Source organism: Micropterus salmoides, unplaced genomic scaffold (genome assembly GCF_014851395.1).
Source record: "Micropterus salmoides isolate LMB-PRFRI ecotype aquatic unplaced genomic scaffold, ASM1485139v1 Ms_hic_scaffold_3, whole genome shotgun sequence".
Taxonomy (NCBI): domain Eukaryota; kingdom Metazoa; phylum Chordata; class Actinopteri; order Centrarchiformes; family Centrarchidae; genus Micropterus; species Micropterus salmoides.
Window position 1 is genome coordinate 34,193,575 of NW_024042261.1, and position 16,053 is coordinate 34,209,627.

The 16,053-nt window shown below is 38.8% G+C and overlaps 3 protein-coding genes across 3 annotated transcripts; all 3 read right to left on the reverse strand.

Moving 5' to 3' along the window:
* Nucleotides 1-1,356: 1,356 nt before the first annotated feature.
* On the reverse strand, nt 1,357-2,884 carry LOC119882974 (claudin-3-like). Its single transcript, XM_038693400.1, has one exon. It carries the CDS (start codon nt 2,681-2,683, stop codon nt 2,036-2,038), a length of 648 nt encoding a protein of 215 aa, XP_038549328.1. The 5' UTR covers nt 2,684-2,884; the 3' UTR covers nt 1,357-2,035.
* Nucleotides 2,885-4,575: 1,691 nt separating this feature from the next.
* On the reverse strand, nt 4,576-5,789 carry LOC119882973 (claudin-3-like). Its single transcript, XM_038693399.1, has one exon. It carries the CDS (start codon nt 5,723-5,725, stop codon nt 5,060-5,062), a length of 666 nt encoding a protein of 221 aa, XP_038549327.1. The 5' UTR covers nt 5,726-5,789; the 3' UTR covers nt 4,576-5,059.
* Nucleotides 5,790-8,198: 2,409 nt separating this feature from the next.
* On the reverse strand, nt 8,199-9,241 carry LOC119883595 (claudin-4). Its single transcript, XM_038694323.1, has one exon. It carries the CDS (start codon nt 9,239-9,241, stop codon nt 8,573-8,575), a length of 669 nt encoding a protein of 222 aa, XP_038550251.1. The 3' UTR covers nt 8,199-8,572.
* Between the last annotated feature and the right edge of the window lie 6,812 nt (nt 9,242-16,053).

Below are 16,053 nucleotides of genomic sequence, written 5' to 3' on the forward strand. Positions count from 1 at the left end.
TGTGCTGAGTTTTGGTTAGTGTTATGTGATACCCTACACGGGCTGTTTACTGCAGCAGATTATTTGTGATTTAGTCAAAGAATAAAAGGAGATTTAAATAAATACCTGTCCAGATTTTAAAATGTGGAGCAGTGTTGTAATTTCTTTTATTTCTTCTTATAATTTGAGTAAACTTGTATTTCAGGATAAGGGGTAGGATGTTTCTCTTTAGTTTTTGTTTCAGTCAGCAAATAAATAATTGTAGCTTAAAAGAATGGTGCAATTTTATAAAGGTTGCATTATATGCATTTCTCATGACATATATTCCAGCATTAGACAATCTGACTTCACCTGAACACAAATAAAATGTTTTGCCAATGTTCAAACTGAACAATATTTTGTCATATTGTCTTAATGTTCTTGGCAGTAGGAAATATTTTTGTGTTGAGGCATGTAAATGACAAACGTAAACTTCACAAATACTCTCTAGAATTTAAATGAGCTTTAATCTGTAGTTGCTGTAATCATGACCAGATGTCAAGCAGTTCCTTGTCCTTTGTTTGAAGCGACACTGATATGGGAGTAAGAGACAACAGTTGGAAAGAAATCTGATAGCACCAAGGGACCCCTCCCATATTTACTATGAGATGTTCATTAATATTTCAAGTCACTGCCTTTGTCAGGTGTGACTGCAAGTGTTTTTGAAACTAGAGTGAGGCTTGACTCCTGTCTATCATGGAAACTCTGGATAATGGGTCTTTTGAATATGCTACAGTCTAGATAACTACCATGCTGCTTTGCTCATTAAATAAAGATCATAAATAGCATGTAAAAACAGGACAGTGGAAGATTGAAGGGTAGTTGGATTTATCCTGGAACCTGCAGGTTGGCTAATTCAATGGACGAGTTTGAGCTAAAAATACTGTGCACTTTACCAGTACCAGTCTGTGGTGATACAGGGCAGCTCCCACAAATGAATGTGTGTAATGGTATAAGTATGTGACAAGGTGTTGGAAAGAAAAATGCAAGCTCAGCCAAGCATCCAATGATAATTCTTGTTTAAAGGGTAAAAAAACAAACGAAACCTACCTGGAGCGACTCCACTACTGCATGTTCAAACTTCTCACCTCTGCCTGTTAACTGATCCTGTGGCTAATTGTTTATAGTGTGCGTGGTTAAGTTGCCAGTTGCTGGTAACGTAGCCCTCAGGATTGAATGTCAGGGTACTCTTACAAAAGGCTCCTGGAAAGAACGCACTCCGTCATTTTTGTTACCGGTTTACTGACTCATGTGTTATAAAATCTTAAAATGGAGCATGATCTTAAATATAAACAAATGAAAAGGTAATTTAGAAATGAAACAAGATAAGACATGCAGTATCTTAAAAAAGTTATGTTTATTTAAAAAACACTTGGGAGATACATGTACTGCAGTTGCATATAATACACACAGACAATTCCTTTTATGGGTGAACACAGGTTCATAGTCCTCTCCCTTCCCCCATTCCCACCCTTCCCACACTGCACTAAAAGCTGCACTGAATACAGTTGTCATCTGTCTTGACTTTTGCAGGTTATTAATGATACTCTTACTACAGTATTTACAACACATAATCCTGTTGATAACCCTGTCGTACCATTTTACACTTACAGTTCTTCCCTTTTGTTTACAGTGGTGCCTTATTATAAAGGTGATACATTAAGCAGTCATTTTGTTTTTTATTAAAAAAAAAATCAGTAATAAACATTAACAAGCGAGGACTGTATAAAAAGTATATGATCGTACAATGATAATAACATTAAACGTGTTGACCTTAAAGATGTCTATTGGTTTGGAAACATGACTTAATTTCCACTCCTTTGTCTTTTGCATGTTTCTTTAGTCAGTCTCTGAAAAACAGAAGTCTAATTCAGAGAAAAGTAACATTAATAAATCAAACACATCCTTCATTATGGAGTCTCCTTGTTTCCTTGAGCTCTTTTCCTCAGTACACCCTCAGTTTGGTGTCAAGAGCAGGTTTGAGATTCAATAATGTCTTTTTCTCTTTGACCTTCATTCATACATAGTCTTTCCTTTCTAACCCTGGGCCACCTGCAGACCGCGGGGCAGAGTAAGCCATTCGTGAAGGGTTGTATCTGGTCTCACGTGGTGGACAGGAGCAACAGAGCAGTCCACCACCAAGAATCAGGAGCGCAGCAGCTGCCCAGCCGATGTACATTGCTGCCCCCAGTTCCCTCCGCTGAGGGTCAGCAAGTAGAGGGTTGTAGAAGTCCCTGATTATGGTGTTGGCCGACCAGGAGACAGGGATGAGCTGCATGACCCCGGCAACAATGAAGAAGACCCCCGAGATGATCATCACCTTGGCCTTGGATGCCTCGTCGTCAATGCAGTTTGTGCACTTGGCCCCAGCGATGGAGATGAGCAAAGCCAGGATGGCTAACAGAATGGAGATAACGGTGAGGGCACGGGCAGCTTGGAGGTCTTGAGAAAGGGCGAGCATGGAGTCATAGACCTTACACTGCATCTGGCCTGTGCTCTGGACCACGCAAGTCATCCACAGGCCCTCCCACATGATCTGAGCTGTCACAATGTTGCTGCCGATGAAGGCCGTTACCCTCCACATGGGGAGGGCGCACGCCACAATGGCAATAATCCATCCCAAAATGCACAGGGAAATGCCTATTAACTCCAACCCAATAGACATACCGAAATGTCTTCCTCTGCTGCTGCTGAATGTGTGTCACACCTGAGAGGAGATCTCAGAAATAATCTGCTAAGGGGACGAGTAATCCAGAGACCCAACTAGTAATTAAGTTAATTTCAGCCGTTGCTTCTGTGAGTGTGTGGCGATCTGTTGCCCTCGACTTTAGAAGTATCCTTTATAAGGCAGATCAGGTAGAGGGGAGGAGCCTTTGAAAGAGCTGACATCACCAAAAGGGGACGAAGGACTCGGACACATTCTGCTATCATCTTACATGGCCAGCTTCACAATGGGCCTGGTCACAAAGAGGCCTTTTACAGCTGAAAGGGCTCACAAGCATTGCATGTGTTAAGAAGACCAAAGAAACATTTCTAAGATGGATTAAGATTTATTGTGTTGTTAAGATTTATTGTAATATTGAAAAAAAAGTTATTACATTTTATGTGAAGATGTTTATGTGAAAAGTTTGACTGATTTATCTTTGCTGTCAAATAAACTCTTTTTGTTGTCATGAAATCAGTTGTAAATGGAACATTATACTTTCAGAATTTGTGTATAACATTACAGTTTATCAGAAAGCTGTAGCCTACAGTTAATAATCACTGAATAACTCTTGTTTCAGTCTTAAGTAACTTGTTGATCACTTCCTCATAATTAGCCCAGGCATCTTTCTGCAGGTCCATGATGTTGCTTTTTTTAAATGACTTTGAAGAATGCCTGACCTTTATTCATACCGTGTTTATCCCGGGGAATCCCGTAATTTGCATGGCCCTCAAACTTTATTATCAATAATTCTCAAACACGAATTGTTAACGCCTGTCTGACATAACCCAAGTTACCACATCGTCTAGGAAACACAATATACGCACACAATCCACGTACTACGAAACATTTCAACACATCTCACTGCGACGTGGCCACTCATAACCCGATCCAAGGGGTGTGTGCGCAGCTGCTCTTTGCGCAGGCAGACGGACCTGTTGCAAAAATGTCAGCAGAAGACAAGGTGTAAGCTTAAAAGTGTAACCTGCACAGAGCAGGTTGAACTAACTCTCTCCTGCTCTCCTCGCCGACCTGCTGGAAAAATAAAACTCCCATATTTTGAAACCTAAATGCAGGCATACCTCTGTTCTTCAGTAACTTGGAGTGAAAAACGTTGTGCTTTCAGTTTGACTGCAGCTTATTTTTTTTTAAATCATACAACGCTGTTATGAAAAGGTGTCATAAGACCAAGGATTGGGGAATACCCTTAAATTTTATGAACCCCTTCAGTTTAAGGATCACTTAAAGATTTGAGACTTATGTTTGATGTGCCTTAATAACTGCATAGTGTCTGCAGAATGTACTTGAAATTCTTCAGGGCTGCAACTTTCTCCCTTGAAATGCCCCCCACCCCCAGTATCTTGTAACCCAGTGTTGACAGCCCCCCAACCCTTCCCCCTTCTCCTGTCTTGAAACAGGTTCATTGTTTGGGAGGACAGTTCAGAGGGTAGAGTGTGGGGAAGCTGACAAAGCAGCAGTTCTTGTTATCATAGAGCCAACAGACGTGTGGGAGACAGCCAGGTGGATGGCTGCTGTGATAGACTCCCAGTCGTCAGCTTAATGGCTGTGTATGCAGGGTGGGGTGGAATGAGACATTATTTTTGCCCCTGTACAGTCAAATGTACAACTGACCAACTCAAAGGCATATTGATATATCCATACTGCAAAATAGAGCAGTGGTTCTCAGACCACTTTTATGTGACAGTAGAATTCAGGGCATAAACATATTTTTGATGATGAGCATTTAAAAAACATAAATAAGGTTACTGATAGGTGCATTTTTTTATGATTTTCATCAAACTTTGAAATATCAAATGTTTGAGCCTCCATAACGAAACAGACAACCTGAAAAAAACAGTGTCAAAATTTTTAATGATCAAGACAACAGAAGTAAAAAAACAGGACCTTTAATCAAAAACGTAACGTGTCAGACATGAAAACATTCGATGATTAACTGATTTATAAAACATATAGATAGATAGATAAAAAATATCTGCATTATGCTTCATGACAGGCTTCCTAGACTTAATCAAAACTGAAGGTTCTTTATAAAACACATACACAGACAATACAGAGTATAAACTACAGGACTAATCACATCATCAATATATTGTTAGCGTGAGTGCTTCCAACAGCCTCAAAGTTACACACAAAGCTTTTTTTTTTGTTTGATGTAGGCTCTGTTCAAAAGAGCATACAGTACATTATATGGTGGCATGAATATAGGAGTTTTCCCCATCTCAACACGAAGACAGAAGTCGTTACTCTCCTCACTAGTTCTCTTTAAGCAGTTTTTTTCCATAATGGCAAAGGTGTAAGAAAAGGGCAGGTGCACGTTCAGACATAGTCTCTCCTATCATAACCACTTGGGGCCACTGCTTGGGGCGACCTGCTTTGGGAGTATATCATTTTTGATGGAGGCCCATACCTTCTCTCAGGTTGCGGAGGGCAACTGGAGCAGAGGATACCCCCTCCAATGAGAAGAAATGCAGCTGCAGCCCAGCCCAGGTACAGAGCTGCACCTATCTCCCTCTTCCATGGAGTATGTACGTTTGGATCGTAGAAATCCACGATGATCCTATTGGCGCACCACGACACAGGGATCAGCTCGGTCAGAGAAGCCAGGATGAAGGCCACCCCGGCAGCTTGCATCACCCGAGCCTTGGCCGACTCTTCTTCCAAGCAGTTGGTACATTTTGCCCCCATCATGGCCACCAGGATTCCCACAATGGAAAACACAATGGTAGTGACAGTGAGGGCGCGGGCGGCCTGAACATCTCTGCTTAGAGCCAACATGGAGTCGTGGAATTTACACTGTACATGACCTGTGGTTTGGGCAACGCAATCCATCCAGATACCTTCCCAGGTCATATGGGCTGTGACAATGTTCGCCCCAATGTAAGCTGACACTTTCCACGCAGGCAAAGCGCAGGATACAGTGGCCAAAATCCATCCCAGGAAACCCAGAGTCACTCCAAGTATCTCCATCCCCACTGAAGGCATGTTGGAGCTGATGTCTTCTCTATCTCAGTAGGCAAAAGTGGATTGAGCAAGTGTTCACTGCAGTGCTGATTGCTCAAATAAGCAGCAGATTTCTTTATCGCAGAAGGTGGAGACTTGGGGATTGGCCAGGGAAGAGTTCAAGTAGTATTCTGTCCAAAAAAACTAGCCTTGGCGTGTAATTGGCCATTCAACTTCCTCTGCCCCTGTAGCTCTCCCACCTATTTGGGTGAGGGGAGAGTAAACAGAGGGTGTGGATCTCAGGTCTGGAGTTAAAGGATAACAGACATGGTAAAGATCGGTGGATGAATGATTGAAAACGGAAAACACTATCTACTCCCGCGGGTTTCTCATTGTACTCCTCTTTGACAGATGAGACAGATGTTTAGAATGCTGAATTGAATCTAACCAAAAATATAAATATCATTTTATAGTTTGTGTTAAGACCATAAGCTGGTCAAAGGGGTCATAAATCATATTTTCTTTATTTTTAGTTCTACCGTTTTTTGTATGAAATTAAAAAACTGCTTGCTAGCAGTAAAGTTAATACATACTGGGTTAGAAATACTGACTGAAGATATTACAGTGAGTAGGTGAGGAGTTATGGAAAGTTCTTTCAAACATATTTGAGAGAGATAACGCCTAGAATCTTTCCAGTAACAATGGCTGACAGGATGCTTTAGTGGGTAAATGTTCTGACACACTGCCCTTAAATGTAAGTAGATGGTAATGTTAATTCTTTCCACACAAAGCAGATCTTTATAATAAAAAATAAAAAAAAGAATTTCATTTAGAGACTAAAAGTTGATCAAATAATATGTAACAATGTTGAGATTTGTGCTGCTATGTGATGCGAATAAAAACTTTCCCCAGCCGCCTATGTTATCATCTGAAGTTAATAGACCACATGTCGGAATAGCAGATAAACATCATTTATGAATATCATATGTATTTTCTCTCTGGAGATAAACTTATTTCTAATGATCAGTCGTATAGAGAGAGAGTGGGCCAGTGTGTTTGAAGCTCAGACAATTGTCTGCGTGCAAAAGTTAAACTGAGGTCGAAACTCTTGATGCACTATGACCTTCAGAGCGGGGGCACTGATACGTGTGCACAAGGATGGGGGGTCTAATCAGTGTCTTTGTTCTGAAGGTCATAGTGCATCAGGAGTTTCCACCCCAGTTTAACTTTTGCATGTGCCACAGAAAAAGACTAAATACACACCTCTATTAGTTTTACCATGAAGCCTCTTCACACGCTGAATCTGCACCTTTGTCGGTTTGTAAATCAGTTTACAAAAAAGAAAGAGATTGGAAAGAAAGAGATTGCTTTACCAAGGTGATGTGGTGGCTGTGGTCAAACACAACTTCCCTTTAAACACAGCATGTATTTGATGATTGTGCAAAAGTCCAACATTGTGTAAGAAGTTTCTAATGCATCAGTGAGGCCATTCATTTCTTTCATTTCTTATGGCCACTCTCTTGCCATGCGATGATATGCCAAAATTTGGACACACCTTACTTGTATAGTGTTCAGTGTTTCAGCGCTGCAGCACCATCATGTTGTTGGGTTTTGTTGCAACCCCTATGAAGTGGGAGCTGGTGCTTTTAAGGTAGGTGTTGCAGTTTGTCTTCGTATGTGACTGTTGCACCTTACCATTAACACACGACTGCACAGCTGCTCTGTAACACAATCCTGCCAGTAGGGTCTGTGGTCACTCAAAGGGAGTGTTCAGGATATTTAGAAGCACACATCCTTTAGCTCTTTAACCTCATTTCACAGGCCAAAACAAGTTAAGAAACCCAGAAATGTTTTCAACCTGTACTTTTGTTTTGTCTACTTTCAATTAACTGTATTGCTTGTTAATAAGAAGTACTGAATTGCCTGCAAGGCTGTATATCTCCTCTAAATGCAGCAGGCCCACTGTCCTGATGTGGTGTCACCAACTGTCTACAACAAATCCAAAAACATGTCTCACTCAATATCTGCTTTTGTTTTGCCGTGACAAGTGACATTTTGAACATTTAAATACACTTTATTCTAGTGAATACCACCTGGGGAGGGAGGAAAACAGTTGCATACCATCGGATCAAAAGGGCCTTTGTGGCTCAGTTTGGACTCAATTACAGTGCAGGTTACATCCCCTTGCAGATGGAGACTTTTATCTCAGACTCAGTTTCACTCTCGCAAATGAAGGCCAAGCTACAATGGAGGGGAAGCATAAGGTGCTCTTCTGAAACAAGCCACCCATTGTTTCAATCCTCAATTTAAATTGACATAAAATACCTCATTTCTACAAGCGCCAGTAATACAATTATTGGTCAAACTCTACAGCTGGCATCTGTGTCTGCATATCAAATAACTCATGTTACACTTAATTTAAGCATGCTTTTCTGGCTCTACATTTCTGATTCTGTGGCATGAAAGTGCTGAATTACAAACTCCACTTTTTAGAATACATGAAAATTAGTAAATAATGGAACATGTTTTGTTCTTTTATTTATAATCACATAAAAAGTTGCTTTAATCAGAAATAATCTGCATAGACACTGTGTGAATATATTTATGATCAGACACCAACTTAATGTTTCTTAGAAAAAAGCTAGAATCTACAAATCTAAGCAAAAAGCAGTTTATTTGATGAAAATATTAAAAGCAACATATGATGCCCACCACTACAGAAAAACGGTCAAAAAACACTTCATGAAATAGGAAATATGCATCAGTGATTCATTCTTTATGTCCAAGCCTAAGATGCTGCATTAACATCTATGCAACCAAACATCCACATACAAATTTGCTAACACTCGTCACTGTATCTTCATCTGCACCCACATGTCATATATATATTCAGACATAGTCTCTTCTGGTGTATCCATTGACTGACACAGTCTTGACAGGTGAGTATTCAATCCGGGGAGGCATGGAGCCACCACCACTCGGTGCTGGAGCTGCTTTGGGTGGACAGGAGCAACAGAGTAGGGCTCCACCTAGGATGAGCAAGCAGGAGGCAGCCCATCCAAAGTACAGAGCATTACCAAACTCCCTCTTCCCCGTCTCCTCCAACAGCGGGTCATAAAAGTCTACGACGATGGCATGCGCGGTCCAGGACACAGCCACAAGCAGCAGCAGTCCAGCCACCACGAAGGTTATGCCAGCAGCCACCACAAGCCGTGGTTTACTGCTCACATCCCGGCTACAGTTGGTGCACTTGGCACCTGCCACTGACAGGCCGATGCCCACAATGCCCAGTACCATGGAGACAATGACCAAGGCACGCGCGGCTTGCAGGTCCACTGGCAGCCCCAGCATGGAGTCGTGCACTCTGCAGTGCATCTGGCCTGTGCTCTGCACTGAACAGTTCATCCACAAGCCTTCCCAAATCACTTGGGAGATGACAATGTTCTGACCGATGTAAGCAGCCACCCGCCACATGGGCAGACCGCAGGCTACCATTACCCCCAGCCACCCGGCCACTGCCAGGATCATCCCAAGGATCTCCACTCCTGCAGAGTACATAGTTGGAGCTGGGGATGAAGAAGGAGCTGAACAAGACTCTCTTCCAGGGCTCTGTGGGATAGAAGGCCCTCTGTGTCCACAGGCTCAACCCTCCTGAGATGAAGGCGTTATCGGATCCCGCTGGCTCAGTCAAGTCCTGCGTAAGACTTTTAGTGAGAGAGAAAGTGAGAGGGAAGAAACGGCTTCTACCTTCTTTATACAGCTTAGATAACTGAAGGTGGAGTCAGCTTCAGGTGGCATCATGTTTACTTTCAAACTACAATTACACTTTCATATTTAAAATACATTTTGTTTAACTGAATTTGGTATCACATGGCAAACCAGGAAAAATCAATATTCTTTCTGAAAACATATTTTTTTTCAAGTACCTGCACAGTCTTAGATAAAAGTAAATATATTAAATACATATTGATTCTGAAGTGTTCAAACCACATTTACACAGAAGAAATGCCTGCAGCAATCATTTATGTACTCAGTTCATGTTTTACTATACTATATAAAGATGCTTGTACCAGAGTTCCTTTTGGGTATTTTTAATTTGAGAAAGAGTATATGTATCCCTATTTGTGACATGTGACAACCTTGAAAAGAACGCTGAATCACCATCTGAATGAGATCTCCATCCGAGAAAAAAAGAGCAACAATGACAGGCTTTGTTTTTGTTGGTCAGCTACTTAATCCCTCCTGGGACAAAAAAAAAACACACTGGGTTTGAGCTAACAGGCCTCATTGTCAGAGTCATTTGAGGTGTTTTTTTTTCAAATGCAGGATATATGGTTAAATAGTTTAATAAACTTAAATGCATTGAGAGTATCAGCCTGGTATTCGTTGACCTAACATAAAAGAAACTCTTTTGAATCTCCATGGGACACACCAATGCAAACCTCAAACCATAAATAGAGACTGGGATTTAGGAATGGTAAATGGTAAAAACAAAAAAGGACAAAGTGAGGTGCAAAAGGACCACCTCTCTCGAAAATGAAAGAGCGTTCTTGCTTCTGAATATTCAAAAACACTGAATCACAGCTCAGTCTCTCTCTGAGTCAACATCAGCCTTTTGTCGTGCTGAATACTAAATGACTCAAAGGATACTTCAAAAGGTCTGAATGTCTTCTAAATATCTTGCTGTTTGAAAACAACAGGCCTGTTGAGGTTGGCTGACCTACGAGCTCTGTGTCATTACAGGCTTTCCTCTAATTAACAGAGGTCACTTGGGGTCAGTGGTCAGGATGAGGGTCTCTCCTATCTGTGTTTAACCCCGTAGACAAACAAAAATGTCAAATTGTGTTTTTGTATCAATACAGTACACACAAACTTCTTTGAATAAGCACTTGAAGCAGTTTTACTTGTTATACACAAATTACAGGTTTTTTGAATGCTTAAGCCCGATTTTGAAAACAAGGCTCATTTTGTCAAAACACTACACACAATTCACACAACTATTCACACAACACCTCAGATAGTTTGCAAAATTAAACATTTCATTCAATATGCAATAATTTATAAAAACCCAATTTTGTCACCGTATGGCACACACGGTTCAAATTCTGTTTCAGCTAGTTAAACACCGCCATGCTCAATCTAAAACTTCTACTTTAAAATTTCTACTTTTCAAATTTGATTTGATTTGACTGAGAATGCACCGAAGCAGAGAATGTGCGTTCAGTTTGGCACACTTGGTAAATTATTTGGCTACAAGTTTAATGGTTTTAGAAATAATGCTTAAAGAATGACTGTTAGTGTCGCTTTACTGTTGTGCACTTCTCAGATCAGAATTGAAATTCTCAAAACTGCATGTTCATCCCCCGCATCATCTTGTCACTTGTGCACATCATAAAAGCAATTTCTCATTGTTTTGAACATTTTGCAAATGCTGTACAATTGTCTGCTGTTTCCTACATTATCAATTGGCTATGTCATGCTGAACACAATGTATTATACCGGTTCTCTGTTGAATAGTCTTACCTCCCCAAAACATCTAGGCAATTGTTCATTGCATATCCTCATCACTACATGGAAAATGGCTGAACACATTGTCAAAATCAAAGTTAATTAAAGTCAAACTTTATTGTCATTCTTTGCATTCAAGTATATAGCTGAACAAAATGTTCTTTAGTACAGATCATGGTGCATAGGCAAAATAAGAATAGACAACAACAAATCACAACATACTACAGTAGCAACACAGCCCTCAGACCATTCACCCGATACACACAATACCATACACAGTACACTGTGAGCAGTCAATAGTGCAGTGTAAATAATATACGCCACTTGGTGTACATACTCACATATGTGTGTGTGTGTGTGTGTGCGTATATATATTTATATATAAATATATATATGTATAGAGAGAGAGAGAGAGAGGAGAGAGAGAGAGAGAGACTCAGACTAACAAATAATTGCACAGATTTTCAAATTATTATTATTTTGATCATTTGATATTTTAGTAAGTGTTTTGTTTTACATTTAATACTGATTTCTTTTTTCTTTTATTTATTATTATTATTTTTTTAATCAATTAATTCTTTTAATTTTTAAAAAAAAATTTGTCTATAATATATACACACACACGTTACTGTTTCATTTATTTATTTTATTTTTAATATATTTTATTTTTTAACAAACACACACACACACACTCGCTTACTGTTTTATTTATTATTTTATTTTTAATATATTTTTTAACACAAACACACACACGCTTACTGTTTTATTTATTTATTTTAATTTTTAATATTTCTTTTTTTTCTTTTTTTTTTCTTTTTTTTTTAAACACAAACACATATACACTTTGATTACTTTACGCTTTAATTGTTTAATGAAATGTATGGGGCTGATTGTTCTTATGTTGTATATATGATGCTTTGGCAATGTTGTTATAACATTCATGCCAATAAAGCTAATTTGAATTGAATTGAGAGAGAGAGAGAAAGAGAGTAACAATGATATCAGCTGACAAAAAATTATAGTACGAACAGTAAACTGTGAATCCTGTCCAATCTCTTGCAATGTATAACTTCATAATGTGTCATAATGTGTAACTTTATATTGTTGAAATTGATATGACATATTGAAAATGTTCAGCCAAGCTAGTACTTGAGACACAATAACCACAATCTGTGATTCATGTACCAACTCCCTGAACCATTTCTGCTAAAGCACATTTCCTGCTTTACACTCAGATTACAGTTCTAAACAACAGCTTTTTCCAAAAACTATGCACATAGACAAACCTTCACAGTATTTTATAGTAGTGCAACATTTAGCTTTGTCTAATCAAATGTAACTCTGAGCCTGTCCTCTCTGATGGATTGAATCCTTACCCAACTTTCTGATCCTGTCGAGGAGCTCTTGATTCCACTTGCCTTGTCTATTTTGCTCCATGTTAAAAAGAACTGCAAATGTTCACACACCCTTTAACAATATATGTTTACCAATTAAGTTTACTACCACGTGAAATTAGCAATGCAATTATGAATGTATTTTACAGCTTTGTTTTGTACAAACTGTAATAATTGAAGTAGTCCTTTGTGACTCTGTTTGTTGGGGCATTAAGCTACCAACACTAAGGTTGTGGATTTGGATCCCACTGATGTCACGTACAGTAAAAATCTCACACTTCATGGCGGTGATTCTGAAGTTTTAAATCTGAACTTATCAAATGAAACAACAATACATGTTTATTAAGCAAATGTTTCAGCAATGATCAATTAGGAACAATCAGCATAGTTAAAGGTATTGTTAAAGGTATTTTAACAATGGAGAAGAAAATCTTAACAAACATTCTGCATGTACTTTGTATGAACATAATGTATTTTAATGAAACATGTCTTTCTACATGTTTTTGTACTGTCAATGTCAGATGTACTTCATGTAAAAAAAATCTTTTTGTTTTTTGTACTCAGAGTGGTGAAATATTACCACAGTCTTGCGTGGATAGTACCATAGAAGAAGAAAAAAATCTATACATCAGCAAGAAAAATAAGTTTCAGTTCAGAAAATGTGGCTTTTTTTTCCACTTTTTCAACTTCAGCTTGAGTGACTGTTTTTGATAATACAACTTAGAGGCATTTCTACATGTGTTGGCTTTCTGAGAGAAGACCTAAATTCACCAAGCACCAAAGGTGACTGCTTTTACATGATAACATCCACTGCAGAATAAAAGTTTAGGGTTAGGGACGAAAATCCTGCTTTTCATGCTGTATGTATACAACCAAAATTAAAAATTTCCTTTAATGTAATAAAAATTCCCAAAAACTGTTTAATCCAAGAACTAGATTTGAGAAATGCAGTTAATTGGCTTTTATATAAAACAAAGGTGAATAAGTAGAAAGAGATGGTTAAAAGGTTTGCTCAGATTACAGAGGGAGGTCAATGCATACAGTGTGCATGCAGTGCATTCTGGGATACACTTAGGAAACCTAACACAACAACCCTTTCAAGAAACTATTACTGTTATTACTGTAAATGTATATTTTTACAGGCAGAGGGAGCCACTATTGCATTCTACCTCTGTTGTGTGGTTTTTCTCAAAACACAGGTAGCAACACCCTTCTTTAGGATTTCAGTTGTGTCTGTTTGGATACACAAAAATCAGGTTGGCTGAGTCAACAACATGTTTTCTTCATAAAGTCTTTTATTGTGGAGTTTATCCAGATTTTTCTCGAGTTTTTATTTTATTTAATTTCTCTAATTATTTTTAATGGCATTTTCTATCATACATACTGGAATTATGTGTTTTGTTTCTGATTTTATAATTTGTAGATTTTAATTGTTGCCTTGTGTGAAGCACTTGAGTTTGAAAAGTGCCAGATAAATATAGATTATTATTATAGTACTATTATTATAAAAGTATTGCAGGTTAAAGGGATTCTTAACAGGGTGTGCTTTTCAGTGCCCAAAACACAAGGCACTACAATATCTATCAAATGTAGTTATCTCTCTTTAGTTTTTATTTATGCTGGCAGCTTTCCCTTTGTAAGGAGTGCTCAGTATTAGGGAGTTCTTACTTAGAACCTCTGATAGCAACAGTGCACCTCCTACTTCCAAGGAAAAACATTTTTGTGTCTTGGAACACCAGACAGCCAGAAGACAAATCTGTGGATTGCCAGACCAAGTCAGATAAACCAGTTTGAATCATAACAGCGGACATGATTGGCTAATGCATCCTGGAACCCACTTGTATTTGTTGGAGGACAAGGGAGATTTTTAACCTTTATGCAGTGGCAGCTAACTAAGCATACAATTTCACACCTGATCAACACCCCTGGTAGCACATTTACTATGGTACTATTCACACAAATATGTGGTAATATTTCACTAGCAGAAAAAAAACACAACAGATATCAAGAAAGACCTTTACATGTGACATTGCCTGAGTTCAACAAAAAGATGTAGAAAGACAAGTTTCACATTTAAATGCATTTTATTCATTCAAAGTACATGCATAGCTTTGGAGAAGATTTTCTACTTTGTTGTTAAAATACATTTTACTACGACTTTGCTCATTAATGGAACATCAGTGAAACAGTTGCTTAATATATATCTATGTACTGTTGTTTCACTTGCCTGACATGTTCAGATTCAAAACTTCAGAACCACCAACCTAAGGTGTGAGATTTTTACTGTATGTGACCTCAGTGGGATTCAAACCCTCGACCTTACCAACCTACCGTGTTGGTAGCTTAACGCTTTATGTAACAAACAGAGCCACAAAGGACCACTGCAATGATTACAGTTTGTATCCACACAAAACATGGTTATTTAGGGAGTTCACTATGCGCTGCAGGTGCAACTTCATTAGAGCATATCCTGTACATGTAGCCACTTGCACAGCACCTTGCTAAACATTCACCTGTCGTGAGAGCGGGAGCGAGTCCGACCGGTTTCCATGAGATACTGGTGCCTACTGTTAGTAGGTTATACACTTTCCTAGATACTAACAACTATTAGAATATTCTTAGTGACCAATTCTCTCTACCTTTAATTCAAACCTTTATTTCTTTAGATTATGTTTACTTGCTGTGTGTTAATGTTGAAAACCAAGTACAAATTATTAAAGCCCATAGAGTGAAATCTAGTAATGGATGATGTAAACGACATGTATTAGGAAGTTACACATTATTAATAAAAACTTAGGAAGCAAAAGTTGTTGATGTAGTTTGTTTAAAACCCCAAAAGACCGAATCCCTTTTGCTAATAGTGCACGCAGAGGAGGAACTGAAATGTCCCCAGGCCAAAACACAAACCCTCAGTCACTCCCCGATTTCACAACCAAAATGGCATATATCCTGACTTGCATGAGATGAGATCTGCAACAGAAGGAGCCCTACATTGCCAACGTAACAAAAATCAACTCTAAGAGATCTGAGCCACTTTGTCCTGAAAACAGAAACGAACAAAGTAGAACAAAAAGTGACTGTACAGATCTTCTCTGAAAGACCTCTTCAAATCATCACTTCTGCAGACCCTTGAAGACTTCAGGTTCCTGTTAGTCATGTGATAATGTGTCATGTCAGCACACTCATGACTAACTGAAGATCCCACAGAGATACTGACCGTGCTTAAACCACACACTGAAACTGTGACTGTTCCTGAACAATGGCCCCAGGGCTTGTTGTGATGACATCACTCGCCAAATAAAGACTTGGTCCACCGATACACAAATATCTTTTCTTCTGATACATGAAACTATTTTTGTCTCTTGAAAAACCAAAACATTGTCACAAAGGACAATTATTGTCACAAGATATTTCTCTTTTCATGAGCCAGAGGCACATCCCTTCATCAAATACAAAAATACAACCTTT

What these genes read in the sequence shown, in the direction of transcription:
- LOC119882974 (XM_038693400.1), bottom strand. Translation starts at nt 2,683, where the DNA reads ATGTCTATTGGGTTGGAGTTAATAGGCATTTCCCTGTGCATTTTGGGA.
- LOC119882973 (XM_038693399.1), bottom strand. Translation starts at nt 5,725, where the DNA reads ATGCCTTCAGTGGGGATGGAGATACTTGGAGTGACTCTGGGTTTCCTG.
- LOC119883595 (XM_038694323.1), bottom strand. Translation starts at nt 9,241, where the DNA reads ATGTACTCTGCAGGAGTGGAGATCCTTGGGATGATCCTGGCAGTGGCC.